This window comes from Aureobasidium melanogenum (assembly GCF_000721775.1).
Source record: "Aureobasidium melanogenum CBS 110374 unplaced genomic scaffold scaffold_6, whole genome shotgun sequence".
Taxonomy (NCBI): Eukaryota; Fungi; Ascomycota; class Dothideomycetes; order Dothideales; family Saccotheciaceae; genus Aureobasidium; species Aureobasidium melanogenum.
In genome coordinates, this window is record NW_024470058.1 from 179297 (window position 1) to 196778 (window position 17482).

The 17482-nt window shown below is 50.5% G+C and overlaps 8 protein-coding genes across 8 annotated transcripts; 3 read left to right on the top strand and 5 right to left on the bottom strand.

Moving 5' to 3' along the window:
• Window positions 1-434: 434 nt before the first annotated feature.
• On the bottom strand, window positions 435-2606 carry M437DRAFT_44805 (CBS and PB1 domain-containing protein; the record flags this gene model as incomplete). Its single annotated transcript, XM_041020972.1, has 4 exons — window positions 435-1292; window positions 1347-1441; window positions 1492-2365; window positions 2424-2606. The coding sequence occupies 4 exons, from the start codon at window positions 2604-2606 to the stop codon at window positions 435-437; spliced, it is 2010 nt and encodes a 669-aa protein (XP_040881141.1).
• Window positions 2607-3513: 907 nt separating this feature from the next.
• On the top strand, window positions 3514-4155 carry M437DRAFT_73965 (ribosomal protein S26e; the record flags this gene model as incomplete). The annotated part of the gene is made up of 4 exons (XM_041026146.1): window positions 3514-3536; window positions 3595-3722; window positions 3847-3949; window positions 4038-4155. The coding sequence occupies 4 exons, from the start codon at window positions 3514-3516 to the stop codon at window positions 4153-4155; spliced, it is 372 nt and encodes a 123-aa protein (XP_040881142.1).
• Window positions 4156-4540: 385 nt separating this feature from the next.
• On the bottom strand, window positions 4541-5224 carry M437DRAFT_27148 (uncharacterized protein; the record flags this gene model as incomplete). Its single annotated transcript, XM_041019111.1, has 4 exons — window positions 4541-4804; window positions 4879-4974; window positions 5027-5142; window positions 5200-5224. Coding segments are annotated over 4 exons (501 nt in total), but the record flags the coding sequence as incomplete, so codon positions are not given.
• A 718-nt stretch (window positions 5225-5942) lies between these two features.
• Window positions 5943-9220, top strand: M437DRAFT_12138 (uncharacterized protein; the record flags this gene model as incomplete). Its single annotated transcript, XM_041018649.1, has 4 exons — window positions 5943-7131; window positions 7183-8051; window positions 8106-8540; window positions 8588-9220. Coding segments are annotated over 4 exons (3126 nt in total), but the record flags the coding sequence as incomplete, so codon positions are not given.
• Window positions 9221-9697: 477 nt separating this feature from the next.
• M437DRAFT_28815 (uncharacterized protein) lies at window positions 9698-9971 on the bottom strand (the record flags this gene model as incomplete). The annotated part of the gene is made up of 3 exons (XM_041019145.1): window positions 9698-9729; window positions 9791-9896; window positions 9948-9971. Coding segments are annotated over 3 exons (162 nt in total), but the record flags the coding sequence as incomplete, so codon positions are not given.
• A 1477-nt stretch (window positions 9972-11448) lies between these two features.
• On the top strand, window positions 11449-12800 carry M437DRAFT_45212 (Arabinanase/levansucrase/invertase; the record flags this gene model as incomplete). Its single annotated transcript, XM_041021045.1, has 2 exons — window positions 11449-11815; window positions 11869-12800. 2 exons carry the CDS (start codon window positions 11449-11451, stop codon window positions 12798-12800), a joined length of 1299 nt encoding a protein of 432 aa, XP_040881146.1.
• Window positions 12801-14053: 1253 nt separating this feature from the next.
• Window positions 14054-15595, bottom strand: M437DRAFT_73969 (uncharacterized protein; the record flags this gene model as incomplete). Its single annotated transcript, XM_041026147.1, has 5 exons — window positions 14054-14670; window positions 14724-15045; window positions 15099-15268; window positions 15324-15400; window positions 15459-15595. The coding sequence occupies 5 exons, from the start codon at window positions 15593-15595 to the stop codon at window positions 14054-14056; spliced, it is 1323 nt and encodes a 440-aa protein (XP_040881147.1).
• A 736-nt stretch (window positions 15596-16331) lies between these two features.
• M437DRAFT_45270 (ubiquitin-like protein) lies at window positions 16332-16909 on the bottom strand (the record flags this gene model as incomplete). The annotated part of the gene is made up of 2 exons (XM_041021059.1): window positions 16332-16744; window positions 16795-16909. 2 exons carry the CDS (start codon window positions 16907-16909, stop codon window positions 16332-16334), a joined length of 528 nt encoding a protein of 175 aa, XP_040881148.1.
• Between the last annotated feature and the right edge of the window lie 573 nt (window positions 16910-17482).

Consider the following 17482-nt stretch of genomic DNA (forward strand, 5'->3'; position numbering starts at 1 on the left):
ATACGCAGTTGTGGCTCGGGAATCCCAGCGAGCACCTTGAACGGGCAGGACGATGGTAGCAGAAACAGGGAGAGTGTTTTGGCAGCTTTGTTTGATGCATATGTTTTTTTTGGTTCCATATCTAAGACCCTGAGCAAGCGGCTCCCTCCGTGCTTCCGACCTCCACATTCTCGAGCTTGACAAGCAAATTCTCGTCCAGCTTCAGCATAACCTTGATGTTCACAATCTGCTGCAGCCATCAAGATCATGCTCGCAAAAGACACGACTTTGTAACGACTTGTGACAGATTGTTGATTTGCACATGGACTATCACAAGACTTCTGCTACACCGACAAAGGAATGTTCAATTAAACTAAACTACAGTCATGAGTGGTATCGCTGCCAAAAGAAATGTAATCCTGCCGCCGCTCAGGAATGCGTGTCGTGCCCACACCTTACTTGCTTGACATCCTTGAGATGGCGAACACTCCAATGATGGCCACAGCTAGCGTTACTATCGCTCCAGGCAGAAGCAGCTCGTTGGGCAGACCGGCAATCAGTTGCTCTTGTGCTGCTGCCGGTGCTGCTTGACGCTCTCTTCTACGAGGCCTCATGGTTTCGCTCTCATCGTCTGACTCGCTGCGTGTCGACTTTCTCTCACGGACCTGGCTCTCGGATGGTGTTGCAGTCACCAATGAAGGTTGTGGGGCAAGTGTTGCTGGGAGTGGTGCCTTCTCGGGGTCATGTACGAACAGATCAACCTTGTCTTGGTGGGTCAATTGTGCGAGCGAGATGGCATCCAGCAGGTCGCGGTCTGTTGTTATCGAGACTGTGTCGCCTTCGTTATCAAGATAACTCAAAGCAAATCCGGTGTGACTGAGTTTGCCATCTTCGAAAGTAGGCACTCCACCGATAGATTCAGCTTCGCTGCCCAGCTTCTCAGCCACGACATTGACCAGCTCGCTCATGCCAGCTGAAGGCACTACCTGCAGTCTGTGCACGCGGCCACTCGGTGCCTTGAATTTGAAGGGGAACGCAACGTCTTCATATGAGTTGGGTGCTCCAGTAAAGGCCGATGGATCGGGTGAATCACGACCGCCAGTGTGAGAGGCTGAGTCGGTGGGCATGACACTATCACCCCGATCAACGCCAGGCCTTGACATCTCTGGTGAGATAAGGGATCTTCCATCTTCTGTTTGTGGGTGACGGCTACCGCCTTCGCCGGACATCATAGACTCGGTCTCGTTGTCGAAAGACATCCAGAATTTGTTCCAGGCAGGTCCCTCGCTATCTCCAGTTGACATGCTGTTGATCTACAAGAAGTTAGTTCACATGCATTCTAGATATCTCTCAATCTGGAAACACACCTGGTCGAGAGTGGCGTAGGTAAGCTTCAGGACATCGACCATGCCAACAATCTCGCCGTCGGCACTCATGACGGGCAAGTTCAAGTAGTGACCATCTAGTGTTTGTTAGCAAGCTATCAGGATGCCAATCATGAATAATACATACCATGCATCTTGCGTAGTGCAGATTGAATACTCATGTCCAGAGGTGCAAAGTCTGGGTGAGGTGTCATAACGCGGACAACACTGCAGTTGCTGGGATCAAGACCGGCAGCAATGACACGCAGGACGACATCCTTGCTGGTGAAGATTCCGGTAATGGATCCCTGGTCCGTCACCAGAACAGCAGTGGTGTGGTTAGCCTTCATCAATGACGCAGCCTCCTTGACAGAGGTGCGGACAGAGACGGTGACAGGTGGCATGCCGTTCAAGACAGACTCGAGAGTGGGACCAGACATCTTGTGACGAATGGCTTCCACATATTGAATAATCTGCTGAGGTTGGCTGGAACCCAATTCGGCCTGAACACCCTCGAGCGCATCGTACAGCTTCCTCGAGGAGCTGTATGCGCGTTCCAACTTCTCCATGGCGTCGTAGAAACATTTTGTGATATCGAGAATACCAGAGATATCGTGGTTCTCGTCCATGACAGGAAGGTGACGGAAGCCCTTGCGGACCATAAGATCAAGAGCATCAGTTGCGCTAGTGTCTGTTTTGGCGCACAGGGGGTTCTTGGTCATGATTTCGGCAATGGTGATGCTGTTGGCTTTGATGCCCTCTCCAACAACGCGGAAGGCGAGATCCTTTGCGGTAAAGATACCTGCAATACGATCATCATCGTCGGTAACAAGAACGCAGTCCTCACGCTTGGCGGCCATAAGCTGGGCAGCTTCTGCGACGGTAGTGTTCGGCTTGATCTGGAGAGCCTGACTAGGTCTGAGGGCAAGCACGGAACCAGGGGCAGCCTTTCGAGTCTGACGGGCGCGGGTAGGATTGGCTCTCTTCTTGTTGAGGTCGGTTTCGATCTTGCGGCGGATGGCCTGGGAGGAGTGTTGATTAGACAAACCAGACAAGACACAATGCTTCGAGGCAACACACCTCATCCCTCTTGGACTGTTTAGCCCTGCTGGCACTGAGGGTCGACATGTCGCTGGGTGCGGTGCTGGCGACTGATTCTAGCTTTGGTCTGGGGATGCCCGAGGGGCTTTGGAGAGCTTCGAAAGGATTTTGGCCTCTGACTTTGTCTTTGGGAGTACCACGATATGTACCAGTTGCGGACATAGTGGTTCGTGCAGTTCAGAAGTCGGTGCGAGGGCGGTGAAGGGAGGCCAGAGCTAACTATTTACGTTTCAAGCCTGCACGACCCGGAGCTTCTCCCTGGTCCCTGGAGCCCGCGATTGTAAACACAATAATAATTAGGGTAAACTTTGGTCAGCCAAGCCCCATCTGCCCCTATTCAAGTCATAAATATCTTATGCAACTTTTATGTGCTTCTGCCGCAACATGCCATAGTCAAGTAAGATGTTGGTTGTCTATCGGCTTAGGAGTACGAACTTCCTAATGGTGACACGAAAGTAATCGAGTAGTGCGAATCAGAGTACAGAGCTGCAGCACATTGTTTCCGAGCTCAGGTCATTCACTCCACGGTGCGACCAAGCCAAATGATTCGTCTACAAGATCGTGCAACTTGTAGCCCGAGCAGCACTTAACGCTCTCGTCACTCCAAGTGAAATATTGTACTGAAGTCAACTAATCGGCGTATGCAAAGTACTGCCAAAAGTGACTTTCTCTTCCTCAGAGATGCTGCAGTAAGACGATCAGAAAGTGTTGCAAGAATCCTCGTTCAAATTATAGTGCTGGTCTTGACGAGTGTAAAGCAGATTTGGTAGACATCGCAAATCAAGTGCTCGAGATCTCATTATGGGCACTCGGTTAGTAAATGTTGCAGTAATTCACAATCCTTTTACATATGCTAGTTGACCATCGAAAAGTGATGAGTAGAGTGAGTCTCGAGCGGAAGTGGTTGACGGATTTTGCCGTGGCTTCTCTTTGGCTTGGCAGGCGCACTTGGGAAGGAGCGAATTTGAGTGTGCCTGCGGACAACAAGCGAGATTCACCACGCGCCTTTTTGGGATTTCATACTCTTTCTGCTACTAGGAAGAGTCATCCGTCGCCAACACACGTCAAAATGGTCAAGAAGAGAGCCTCCAAGTACGAATCGCCTCGCCATGGATACTCACTAGATGTCGCGCTGACATTGTTGTTACAGCGGTCGCAACAAGAAGGGTCGTGGCCACGTCAAGCCCGTCCGCTGCTCCAACTGCTCGCGATGCGTTCCTAAGGACAAGGCCGTCAAGAGATTCACCATCCGCAACATGGTCGAGTCCGCCGCTATCCGTACGTCGATTCCGCCAGACTTGCACATCCTGCAAACACTTCCTTCGACCTCTCCCTTCAACCACTCCTCCAACCACTCGCCTCTGGTCTTCCTCGAACACCACGACTAATATAACTCCTACAGGTGATATCTCGGATGCCTCCGTCTTCGCCGAGTACGCCGTTCCCAAGATGTACTTGAAGCTCCAGTACTGCGTCTCGTGCGCCATCCACGGCAAGATCGTTCGGTATGCCTCACCCTGGAAACACCACCCTACTCGGGCGCAGTCCACCACCACCCGCTCGATGCGCACACGGAATACTAACACAGCGCAGTGTCCGTTCCCGCGAGGGCCGCCGCAACCGTGCCCCTCCCCCGCGTGTTCGCTTCAACAAGGACGGCAAGAAGATCAACCCCCAGCAGGCTGCTAAGATCGCCGGTGCCCAGGCATAAATGATGTGTTTTTTCGGGATTTGACAAGGCGTCTATCTTCCGGGATTATTTTGGCAGGCACGAGGTTGCATTCATGGCTTCAAAAAGAAAAAATGGAGAACAGGTCGGGATGCCATCTTCAATGAAGATTCTCAGCGGCAGCATGGAGCTACCTTAACGGGCACTGTTTTTCTCCTGCACAGCGGCTAGGTAGACTTCAAATGCACGCAAAAGCGGTCGTGGCTGCTACGATTGTTGAACTTCCCAAAATCACTGGACACTTCGCTCTTCTTTTGCACGTGTTATCATTCGAACATGCACTATCAGAGATCTAGTCGGATCGCTTCTCCGCAGCGCTGCCCTCCTGACCAGCCTTGGTGTGTGTGCTCTCAGGCATTTGATCATCGTCCCAGTCTTCGGCATTCTCATCCCAATTGTCCAACTCTTCAGTAACATTTGGTGGCTCGGAGCTAGACATGACGCCAGTTTCCTGGCCAGCAGTGCTCTCTCCCAGCTCAATGTCTTGGTCCTCGCCAGGCACCACTGTGTAGTTTCTAGCAGCGCGGCGTCTCTCCAGCATACGTTTGTGATACCAGCTGCAGGCCAGCAAGGCAAGCAGCGAGCCAACAACATTTGCAAGAATGTCGTATGGGTCGAAATCACGGCCATTCTAAGTGAACATGTTAGCGCAGTGCGTTGTAGTCGGACTTGAGGGAGAAATCATGCCGGTAGCAGTCCTTGGACGATCTCGGAACCAATGCTTAGAGCAACGGTACAGGCCACGAGGGTAAAGTGGATGACACGGCGACGGTTGGTTTCGATGATCCAGTAGAAGCAAAGCTAGCAGACGTGAAGGTCAGATAAGAGCCAGTGTCGATGATGCCAGACGTACGGTGATCAAGAAGAAGGTAACAAAGTGCAAGACCTTGTCACTTTGCTTGTATTGGGGTAGGCGGTTCGGAGCAAGGCCTAATGAGGCTGCTATGAACAGCAATACCACAAAGGCAGCTACGCGCAAGTGTCAGTCGCATAAACTTTGACAGAGCTGCGGCAGAAGTACGATACCTGCAAAAGGCTTCCTGATCCTCATGGCTCAAGCTAACAAGCTGTCGGTCAAGTGTGCTATCTACAAGGGCAAGCAAAGCGCAAGGTAGGGTGTGCTTGGAAGCGGGACTGTCCCAGTGGTGGGTAGTCGGAAGGGGGCGGCGTCGTTACTCGGTGCTTGTTCCTCTTTGGACTCGATCTCTTCTCTACCAAGACGACTGACAAGTATTCTAAATCGGTACCTGGATATTGTTTCTGAGATCATCGTCTTGCAGACAGATACAAATCTTTCTTGGTGAGCTGTGCACGCGACTGATTGATTCACAGTCAGGCGCGTCACTGTCTTCGGGGTGTGTGCTTAACCGCTGTCTACCGACGCAGCGCGACTCCTCCATCCACACAAGTGACCCCGTCAGTGCATCCATCATCCACGCGAGAACCAGCGAGTTTCCATCGGACTTTTTCCTTCTCCCGCCTTCTGCTCGTCCTCAGCTTTCGGCGCCATCAGATGATTGACACTCCTCTGCCATATCAGAGGTCTGCGTGAATGCGCAGCATCAGCACTCGTCCCCGGCTTGGCCATGAACAATAAGGAGCGCTCCAAACCCGCCTCGGCCAGCAACTCCCTGAATCGACAAAAGTCTATCGATGGCTTAAGTCCTGCGCCGCTGCTCAGAGATGCTTCAATTGCGCGAACCTCCAGGGCCGACTCCAACCCGAACGACGACCTTGACCATGACCCTGACCATGACCGCGATCCCGATGACGATGATCCACTTCACATTTCCCTAAAGGCCTGTTATGATACCACCCAGTCCAAAATCGCCCAGCTCTTCTCGAATCAACCCCTTCCGCTACAAAACCCAGAATCCAAATCACATCGTCCTGCTCGCGACCAATCACCCGTCAACCACTCCACCCCACCCCCACCTCCTCCTCCGCCCAAGAGACCTGCGCGCACCATTGATGAAGATGACTACGGTGACGATGACGACGACGATGAAGAGAACGAGCGCGACCAACAAACCCAACAATCACAGCCCGCTGCCGAGTCCCCTTCACGCTCAGGGCAAGCCGCCTCACCATCCTTGTCACTCAAGCCGACCATCACTCGCACCAGTACTTCATCTGGTTCCTCAGATAATGTCAAGTCCTCGGAAGATGTGCGCAAAAAACTCGAGCAAGACAAGAAGGCGGCCGAAGATGCGGCGCGAAAGAGTTTCCATATCATGTTCTATACCCTAGAGGCAGACCGAGACGCTATGATGGAGCAGCAAAAGCTGGATGAGCTGGATAGACAAGTCGAGAACGAGATGTCTGGCGTAGCCAATCCTGCCCCAACCTCTGATCCATCAGGTGTTCAACAGGGTTCTCTCAGCAACGCGGATCTTGGTGCATCCAGCTTGACCCTGAAAAATCTCATTGCTCGGATAGACGCCAAACGAACAATGGTCAACGCAAATGACACCCAACTTCGTACTCTGATCAGTGAAGTGCGCAAAGGGCGCAGTAAATGGGCCAGCGAGGAAAAGGTTGGCCAGGAAGAGTTGTACGAGGCTGCCGAGAAGGTTTTGATGGAACTCAAGGCCATGACTGAATACTCGACTCCTTTCTTGCAGAGAGTCAATAAGAGAGACGCCCCCGACTATTTTCACATCATCAAACAACCCATGGATATCGGTACCATGATCAAGAAGCTCAAGAGCTTTTCATACAGATCAAAGAAAGAGTTTGTGGGCGATTTGAATCTCATATGGGCCAATTGTCTCACCTACAATGCCGATCCCGCTCATCCTTTACGCAAGAAGGCTCTTTATATGCGCAAAGAAACCGACAAGCTAGTGCCTCTTATTCCCGACATTGTCGTAAGAGATAGAGCAGAGGTGGAAGCTGAGGAAAGGCGTCTACAAAATTTGGATGTCGACCTCGAGGGAGGAGAGGACAGCGACGATGGTAACGACGCATTCAATCAGACCTTCATGACGTGAACTGACTTGCTCACAGATCAACCTATCATGGCATCTCGTGGCCGCAAAGCACCAGGCAAGAGCAAAAAGGGACAATCAAATACTACTCGACAGACAACTCCTGGTGCACCAGAAGGCACTCCTGCAGCTGAGTCTAAGCCTGCAATTCACGCATCTGCATCTAGTCTGCGCAACGAGTTCCTACGTGCCGATTCAGATGCTCCTGCTGAGGCCAGCTCAAATGGGTTCTCCACGCCACCTCCACCTGGAACGATCACTCCACTTGGGATGAACGGACTTAGTCAAGCTGATTTGATGGAAGTAGACGGTGTCGGAAACTCAATTGTCATTAGCTCACAGATCGAGGACCTGGATGAGGACGACGCTGAGTACAAGACCTGGAAGCAAGTCACCAAGAAAGACAGAGCTATGGCTGCTGCTGAAAGAAACCGCCTGTTCCGCGGTGACCATCTCAACCCTGATGAACCAGCATTGTTGCGCACAAAAGCAGGGATGCGGAGATGGCTTCGACAACAGAAGCAAATCATGGCAGATCCGTCCAGCGCGCAATCAAAATCTGACGGCGATGAACCGGAGCCGGATACGAGTACCACAGGCGAAACTCTCGCCGAAATCCAGAAGGATCAGGATCGAACACTCCCGGACTACTACGATGTGTTGGCAGCAATTCCTGATCTGAGTGATGAACTAAAATGGACTGAAGACTCAGAAGGCAAAGTGATACCTCAGGTCGAGGATTATCTGCGCGTCTTTCCAAAAGAACAATTTACATCTGCGGAAAGCGGTCTTACCAAACGTATGGAAGCGAACATGAGACAGATGCAAGAGACTCGAAAAGTCTGCGCAAAGATCGGCATTGTCAAGCAAATGCAGATCCAGGCTCAGGTACGTGTCTTTGATACGTGATAAGAGCTAAAGTGTGCTAACATCTCCTCGCAGACTTATCAAAATCAGTTCCAAAAGTACGATCCCCAACCTTTCGTGGAACAAGATATTGGCGCTGTCGCTGTGTCAGAAGATGGCCCTATCATGTCACCATGGGTCTGTCGCGCTGCCTTCCAGAGAGCTGTAGGGAAGATCTTCTACCATGCCGGGTTCGAAGATTTTCAGCCCTCTGCACTTGATGCCGTCACAGACATAGCCAGCGATTTCTTCCAAAAGCTTATCCGCACTTTCACTTTATACAACGAAGCACCTAAGACTGAGCTGGACGCTCACAATTTCGGCGCCGAAGAGCAGGTCCTTCACTGTCTTCACAAAAATGGTCTAGATCTGGAATCGCTCGAAACATATGTCAAGGACGATGTCGAAAGGTTGGGATCAAAGTTGGGTGTGGTCCATGAACGCATGAAGGCACATCTCGCCGATTTACTGGTAAGTACTTATCGCTATTCTGCTGAAGGAGATACTAATTCATGTAGCGACCTGCTCTGGGCGACAGTGTTGGCGCAGATGGCGTTGGTGCTTTCAACGATGGCAGTGATCAGTTTACCAGTGGTGACTTTGCTGCCGACGTCGATGAAGATTTCTTCGGTTTCAAAGAGCTTGGTCTGGCCGACGAATTTGGTTTGGAGAGTCTCAGTGTGCCCTTGCATCTGCTACAGAACCGCATGCACAGCGCTTACCAGGCCAACCATACCAGCTTGATCACTTCATCTGGTGTCGTGTTTCCTGTACCTGCTCCTTACGATCCGATCTCGACGGACAACTTGCCTTCTCAGATTGGACTGGTCCAAGACTTCTTCGCGACCAAACTTGCTGCTAATCAAGGACGACCCTTGGTTGACGATGAAGATTTGCCGACCAAGCAGCGCTTCCCTCGACCTCGTCTGCCGCCTACTGGAAAGATCAGCAGTCCAAGAAAGCGACCAATCCGTGAGCAGCAACAAGCCGCCAAGAAGCGCAGAAAACTTGAGGAGAGCAAAGAAGAAAATAAACTGGTGAAACCGATTGGACCACTAAAATTGGCGTTACCAGGAGCCAAAGATAAAGATCCAGAACCCGAGAAAGATCACGAAGGGAAGAATGCCATGATGAGTCCGCCCGAGAGCATTACTGCGAGTTAGGGGTCACTTTGGGTTTGCACATAACACGGAGAGGGAAGACATGCTTTGATGTCTCTGTTTCGAATCTGTTTTGTTTTTCACTTGAGATAATTTGGCGTCAAGGGTTCTTCCGAATGTTTATACCCAGGCGGTCTCCCTGCATTCATTTCCGGTCTTTGAATCTTCCTGTGGACGCTATTGGTTGCAATGATCACTTTTGATGCTACGATGCGAGGAGAGGTTGAATAAAATTGAGATGCAGAATTATTAATATTCAGACTGTATATAGCATGAGTCTGGCGAGGAAAACTGACAAATGACGACAAATACGCAAAGCTCACGGTGCTTGTGCAAACAACAAATTCACGATAATGGGCGATTAGAGGCTTCACATAGAGAAATGGTATGAAGTGAAATAGTTGTCATTAAACTTTCGTATCATCATGTGCATAGCACTGCATCACTCTTCTTGAATATGAGTGGTATCTAGTTCGAGACCTTGTCGGGAACGTTCTTGCCTAAGAGATGGAAATCAGTATCCAAGCCGTGTTTTGTATATCAGCATCGATGAAAACATACCAGTGGCCTTCTCGAACATGCCGCGAGCAGTGTCGGTGACCTTCTCGTTGACAGAGCGGAGCTTGCTGGGGTCCTGGCCCTCCTTTCTCTCGAGAGAGTCGAGGCCCTGTGGATGTCAGGATGATGGTATTCCTTGCGAGAAATTGTGTGTACTGACCTTGTCAACGTAGTCCTCCTGGCCGCCAGCAGCAGGGTTTCCTTGTCCTTGAGGAGCAGACATGTTTGTTGATTTGAAGTTGGAGATGGGTTGATTGATTTGTGTAGTAGTGTAGTGGATGGAGAAGTAATTTGCTTCTTTTCGTCCTGTTTATATAAGGTGTTTTTCGTGCGAGGGGTGGTTCGAGAAACCTGTTCTTGACCCCGCCGACGTCACTTATCTGGGGCGAGAAACAGGTCGAGATCTTGGATGATGGCTGGCTGATGATTCCTCTTACGTCGTTTTTGATCTCACGAATGCTCACAGACTTGGACTCCTGGCGATCTTCATCAAGTCAACGAGTGTTGCTATGCACGTCACTTTGATGTCGGCTTCAGCGTCTGTTAGGTAAACAATAGGCACAGAGATCTACTCCGAGTAGGAACGGTCCCCATTGCTATATATAAATAAGCTTTTCGGTCAAAGCTTATACATATTCGGTTCTGTCTTGATGCCTTCTATTGTAGATATTTATTAGGATGTATGTGTATCAAGCAGCATCGTATACAGTTCAAGAGATCAGACACGTGCATACTACGATCCTGAATTGTAAAGGTCATCTTTTCAATATTTGTGTTTGAGCAGTGAGATGGGTGCTTGTTCGCCCAATTTCTCGTATGCCAGATTCGATATCCATGATTGACATGACATTCGCTACATATTGCTCCAAACCACCCAATTCGTGTTTGAAAACCATCAAGATATATTCACGGGTTCGTTGCAACTATGTCCATATTCTACAATGACATGTCAGACATCCGAGTGGACTCTCATGAAGCGCGCACGAAAAAGACAGGGTGGTATCGCCAGCGAAAGTAGAGCTAAGAGATTGTGGCCTGCGAGCCATCACATCGCTCAATGTTTGAATCGCCGACCACAACTCGCGGTGAGAGAAGATATATATCCTGCATCTGGTGTTTACAGATCCAAGATTTGTCTTTGACTGTGGACAGGTCTTTCCAGCACGCGATCACAAATCGATTCACAATCACACGGTTTGTTGAGGTCAAAGGCCTAGAACGGTCGTGCAGCTGAACGGCACACATCACCCCGTAGGGCCTCTCTGCCTTCCCCACGTGCACCTCCTACTATCTTCTTTTTCTCACTCTTTGATAGGGACGATATCTTTGCTGTAGCCGCGCGCTTGATTATTGTTATCTGCCGTTGTATTCTTTTCTTGTTTCCGACCCTTCGCTTTGTTTACTCTGTTTGTGTGCCTGCATCGTCCGTGTCATTGTTTGCACTGCCTCGTAAGAGCCAGTTGGTTGCTGAGTGCAGGTCTTAATACAAGCGTTTCAAATTTCTGGTCGTTGCAGAATACATCACCCCTTGCGTCAACGACAACATGCATACACCCACATTAGCGAGCGAGAGCTCGCCGGTCTCACCAGCCTTCACAGAGTTCCGAAAGCGCTCGTTACCTCCACACATCATCGAGTCGCAAAAAAAGGAGGCACTAGCGATGGTCACTGAAAAGGAATCCGAGGAAGCCGATGCACAGTCGCAACAAGAACAGCTATCTTTTCTCAAGCGGCATTTTTACAGAACGACCATAGTGTCTGGTGCTGGTGATGATGGAAGTAACGCAGAACCAGTTCGTCGTTTCTCGGTGCTATCTCGAGGGTTTCTTACACTGGCGGCACTATTTTGTCTGGCTATAGTGGTCACTCTCGTTGCGGTCCTAGCTACGCTACTCGTACGACATAAGCACGTGGAGCAAGAAATTCGCAGGTCTCCTGTCCAAGAGGCAATATTTGCCAATTTTGCAGATCCGATGGTGCTCAAACATGAGGACTTGTTCTACGCGTTCGCTACAACCAATGCAGCAGGTTAGTGGATCATCTTCCTCTAGCACTGTATATAGACAAGCTGACATGCTTAGGTATCCTCGCACAATCAAATGACACAGCCGCTCAAGAGATTCTTGCTCTCGGCAAAAGCAATGTGCAAATAGCGACAAGCCCGAATTTCAAGGACTGGACTTTACTGAACCATACACACGACCCCCTTCCACAGTTGGGCGACTGGGTCAGGCCCGGACTCACGGTCAATCTGAACCCAAAGGCAAATGTTTGGGCTCCGGCTGTCATCAAGAGACCTAGTGATGGCAAGTTCGTACTTTACTATTCTGCTGCATCAGCAGATTCTCCAGAGAACGCACCACGGACATCTCATTGTGTTGGAGCAGCAGTCTCGAATACATCTTCACCAGCAGGCCCATACATGCCATTGAACGGGACCATCGCTTGTCCTATCGATCAAGGCGGCGCCATCGATCCATCTCCCTTCATCGATACAGACGGATCGTTCTATGTCACGTACAAGGTCGATGGTAACAACATCGGGCATGGCGGAGAATGTGGCAACATGGTCAAGCCTCTCGTACCCACGCCTATCAAGCTGCAAAAGATGATGACGGATGGTGTCACACCAGATGGCTCCGACATCACCATCCTCGATCGCACGGATGATGACGGTCCACTCGTAGAAGCACCAGTCATCGTCAGAAGTCCAGAAGGAATCTACTTCCTCTTCTTCTCATCTGGATGTACTCGAAACCCTTCTTACGATGTGAAGTACGCGACTGCAAACGACGTTCGCGGCCCTTATCAACGAGCAAAGAAGCCTCTGCTGAGGACAGGCGACTTCAACCTGACTGCACCTGGGTCAGTCGGTGTCATGGATTTGGAAGACGGCACGTTTGGAATGGTCTTCCACGCTCGAGTTCAGGCATCGTACGGAAAAGTGCGAGCTATGTACACTTCGGCTTTCAAATTCAATGGGACCGAAGTCATGTTAGTTAAGAAGATCTAGATGACGAAAATGATAAATTATACGCCTTTATGCCAACTTTCAGACCATTGCAATTCCATAGTTGTCTTAGTTCCTTTACAATGCTGCAGCCACATCAAAGCCCGGATGATGTCTAAAGTAGGATCATAAGCTACAGACCAGCTCCGATATCTTGTCTCCCTTCACGGCGTCTGAGATGACACTGTGCATCAAATCAGCCTGTCTGGAGTCTATCGCGAACCAACGAAGCCTGATGAACATCCATCAATTTTTGGATTTTTCTTTGCATTTTTCTGCTCGACCAGCAAACTCTCAAGACCATTTGATGACTCGTAATAGCAGCGTGCCAGACGATCTCTTTAATGGTTGCTCATCGTGAGAGCGCGCAAATCTTCGAGCACAAGTCCCTGCCAGCCGTACTGGCTGATGAACCTAACGACTTGACGTCTGCCTCTTGAGTTTCTCAACTCATCCTCATTCGAATCTAATATAGCGCTATATCATCTACCAGACATAGCATGGAAGCAGTAAATTGATGTATGAGTCTGATAGGATCGAAGATCTATGCAAAGACCATCGAAGACAGGGTTCTCCTTCCAGCCTCGCCCCTCAACTACACGTGATACCCCGATCGCGCTAACTCGATGCGAGGTGTAGAGAGCTCTCGCAGCGTTTGCGATGTCGTGGAAGAAGCATCTATAGCTCGAAACTTAACAATCAAGTTTCGACATCATCTTCCTGATATCTAGACCTGTATAAGGCTAGGAAGATGTACAGCAGCCATAGACGTAGTAGACTAGAGAGAAGTGCAGCGCTTGATGACATATAATGGTCGACCTGCAGAAGCATCTTCTACAGATTTCTTCTTGTTTTGTTACTGTAGCCGTAAACATCCAGTGTTGTGTTTGTTCAGTTCAAGGGAAGAGGCCTTCGTAATCATCTTGTACTGGATGTATATCTCAGATTTCTTATAATCATTCTTGGATGATGAAAGCAAGACGTTGATGAAGAGGCGTGTTCTAATTAGCGTTCTGAGCGTAGTATGTTGCGATGGGCATGAAAATTTCCGAGGATAGAAAGCGATAGGCGCAATGTGTTGCGTTGGGAAAGACTCCGAGGACTGAAAGCAACGAATGAAGTTGTGTTCAGAAGATCAAACTCATAAATTCATTTCGTAGCAGGAGAAGCATAAACGCCTACAACACCCCCGCATTGTGCAATTCCAAGAAAGGTCTGGTCTAGAGAAGATATGTATGTAGCTTGGGGTATTGATATCATGCACCGGTCTCTTTGCTCTCTTCGAGATGGTAGTCACCGTTTTGCAGACCTTGAAGGACCTTCTTGCCCTCCTCGGTGAGCTCAGGAATACCAGCTGGAGTGGTGGCGCCAGTGAAGAAGCGAGGTGACCATTCAACGTTTCTGGCCTTCCTATCAGCCGCTTTTTGACGTTGGCGCTCCTCAAGCTCCTGTTTCTCTGACGTGGCTCTCGAGTATTGCTTGTTGAGAATGGCGTCGGTGACATTGTTCCAGAACTTGCGCGACTCGTTGGGCAATTGTTGCTCAGGAGGAGGAACAATCTTCTGCACGGGGAACAGCGGGTTGACATCAATCAGAAGAACCTTATCGGGGTTCTTTGCAGCAGGTCCAGGGCCTCTGGTGAAGTAGACCTTATCGTGCCAGGCACCTTCGATGCGACCAATGATGGCCTTCTCTGGAACGTCCTTGATCCTGGTAATATTGTCGTTGTCAACGTCACACTTGTAGACAACGCCTTCTACCTTATTCTGAGTCTTGCCCAGCCATCCTTCTTCAAGATATGTGAGGATGACCTTGATGCCTGTCTTCTTGCATGTTACAAAGCAGGTATCGGCGACGCTAACGTTGAGGTTGCCTAGCAGTGTGTCAGCGGTTGGCAACATGAGCCAGAAGCTGGGGTAATGATACCTCGCAGGAAGCCGCCTAGGTATGCAGCGGGATGAGTGAGATGGTATGTCTCGTTGTCCCAGTTGTGTAGAGTGACGTAAATGCCTTCGTTGTAAATGCCTGGAGTGACACGAATGCTGGTGCCGGTGAACTTTGCGCTAATCTGATCGAAGCCGCATGCAGAGATGCCTTTTTGAGGACAGTCGACGTAGTAGGCGGAGACGGGAGGATGATGCGAGGTTTGCTCGGTGAGGTAAGAAACCTTGATAGGCTTGCCGGCAGTATCGGACTTGACTTTGTTGCCTTGGAGAACGGGGACGTTGTCTTCGGTCTCCCATTGACACTGAACGAACATCAGAGACAGGACCCAACATGGAATAGAGGCAGACAACGTACTCTAAAGAACTCTCCGAGAGTCGAGTTGTATGGCTTGCAAGGCTTGCCCTTGACATACTTCAGGTCCTTTGTGAACCAGAAGCGCAAGCAGGCGAGGAGGCGGCCTAGCTCATCGTCCGAGTCGCCGATGCTGGCAAAGATGTCGGGTCTGTCCAGGTAATGCCAGTACTCTGCGCAAGGATGTGGTTAGAAAGTTGTTGTTCAAGGCTCCAAGTGGAGGCGTACCGAGGTTGGGGATGGGCTCGAGCAGCTGGGCAGGCAGGGAGAAGCGAACAGCGGCAATGTCAGAGACACCGATGAACCTGGACGGGCGTTTCAGTAAGGGCGCGCAGTGACAAGACACAAGCAGCGGCATCTCACTTCTTCAAGATGCCAACAAAGGTTTTGAGTTTACTGCTGTCGTCGGGCGTCTTCTCGACAGCGCCGGGGCCGGGGGTGGATGCTCTGGACGACTGCTCAGAAGCCGGAGTGGAGAGACCTGCGGATGACGAAGCCATGGTGGTGCGATATCGAAGAGCACAAGGCAAAGAAAGGGTTACAAGAGATTTTGGTATGCGTCTGTCGGTCAAGGATGTGAACGTCCAATCTCAACTAACATGGCGGGGCCTGCCTGAACAAGGCGCACGGCCTCGATGAATGACGTTGACTACAGCCACACCTTGACCCCAAGGTCCCCAACATGGCAGAGACAGCCACCGCTGACCGGGAGCATTCGACAAGTCATTCACCTCCTGCACTTGTTGTGCGTGATATTCGTCGTGTGTACTTCTGTACGGGCTTCGCTATCTTGCTCTATACTCTACTATGCAATAACCCTGATGCCCGCCCTGCCTGTGCCCGTCTGACCTACCACTGTCCTGCAGTAGTGCTGTGTGATGTTGCATCTACATATGACCGCCAATCAAGCCCGCACGCTCTCTTGCTGCCAAGTCTATTCGCATCAGGCGCTGCCACTCCTTACTTGCACCACTCGATCCACCAGAAACGTGCACTTCGAAATAACTAGCCAGGGACCGTGTTTCAGATAAGATGCTGGCTTTGATAAGCCTCGCTGTGCATTGTCTCTCCTATTAGCCAGTCCATCCCGGGATATGTATAGTTTCCGAAAAGCAAAATGCCCAGCCAGCGACATGCATGGCAATGAAATGCAGAACTCCTTGTCCCTTAACTCCCGCTGCCGTCTTGACTCCATGACTTCAAATCTCCTGCCTGACCGACCAGAATGTCGTCTCCTTAGATGCCTTTAATAGCAACGGTCCTCTCCTTCTCGAGGCGCTCGCGGTTGCGCTGCTTCTCTTCTTCCTTGCATGTCTCAAGTCCACTGCATGCATGACTCTCGAGCATACGGTGCTTGCCACAGAAGTGCCCGTTGCAGAACCCGCAGTCTCCGACAATACGCTGGGCGGCGTCCTTACAATCCTTGAACTGACAGCGGATCTTCTTGGGTGCTCCGCCTCGCAACGGAAGTGCCAAGTGTAATGTGCTTTCACGGCCGATGTTGTAGTCCGACAATGTGTTTGACGAGGTATCGAGATGCTTGCCAGCATACACGAGGCGCATGTCCTGAGCAGGAAGATTCGTGCGGATGGCGAGCAGAGATGAGAGTGTCGCTATCGAAGTGGACTCGGGAACCTCAAGGGCGAAGGCTGTACATGGTAAGCACGTGAGCTGAGGGAGCGGCATCCGGAGAACTCACTATTGCCGGCAATGTTCTTGATAAAGATTTGCATAGTGGACTCGGGCTCTGCTGACGAACAGCGCGAGGCCAGAGATGAGATGGACGAGATGGACGAGATGCTGTTGGAGCGCATCATGACCATGGTGGTAACGACGAGTGGGTGGTTGGACAGGTGGTTGGAGGATATGAGGAAACAAGTAGGGTGTTGATTGTGTTGGTGAGTGGCGGATGGCGAGTATGAGTGTGAAAGAACCGAATTCGAATCAGGACGAGTCGGTGGAAGATGCGAGAATAGGAGGACAAGGATGAGGACGACGACGACTACGACGACGACCCCGAGAGGCGAAGTGACGCGATCAGGCGCTCAAGCCGGCGTTTAGTCAGATTGGGCCGACGCTCCGACTGTCTCGTCTCGTTAAAGCATGATGGAAACCTTGAACCTCCGGCCAATTCCCCTATCTCAAATAGTCACCTGCACATGCAAGTAAATTTTGTCACCTGGATAGCTTAGTCCTTTTCGAGATGGACGAAATGGGCTATCGAGGCCAACTTCTGTAGTCACTTGGCATATAATCTCCAGAGGCTAGAGGTGACCCCAATCCGAGCACAACCGTGTCCTCTTGTGTCTCACATGCTGCACAAAGGAAATTGTCAAAGCTCAGCACATACCCAGAGAGGAAATGCACAGCCCTTTAACACTTGCAGT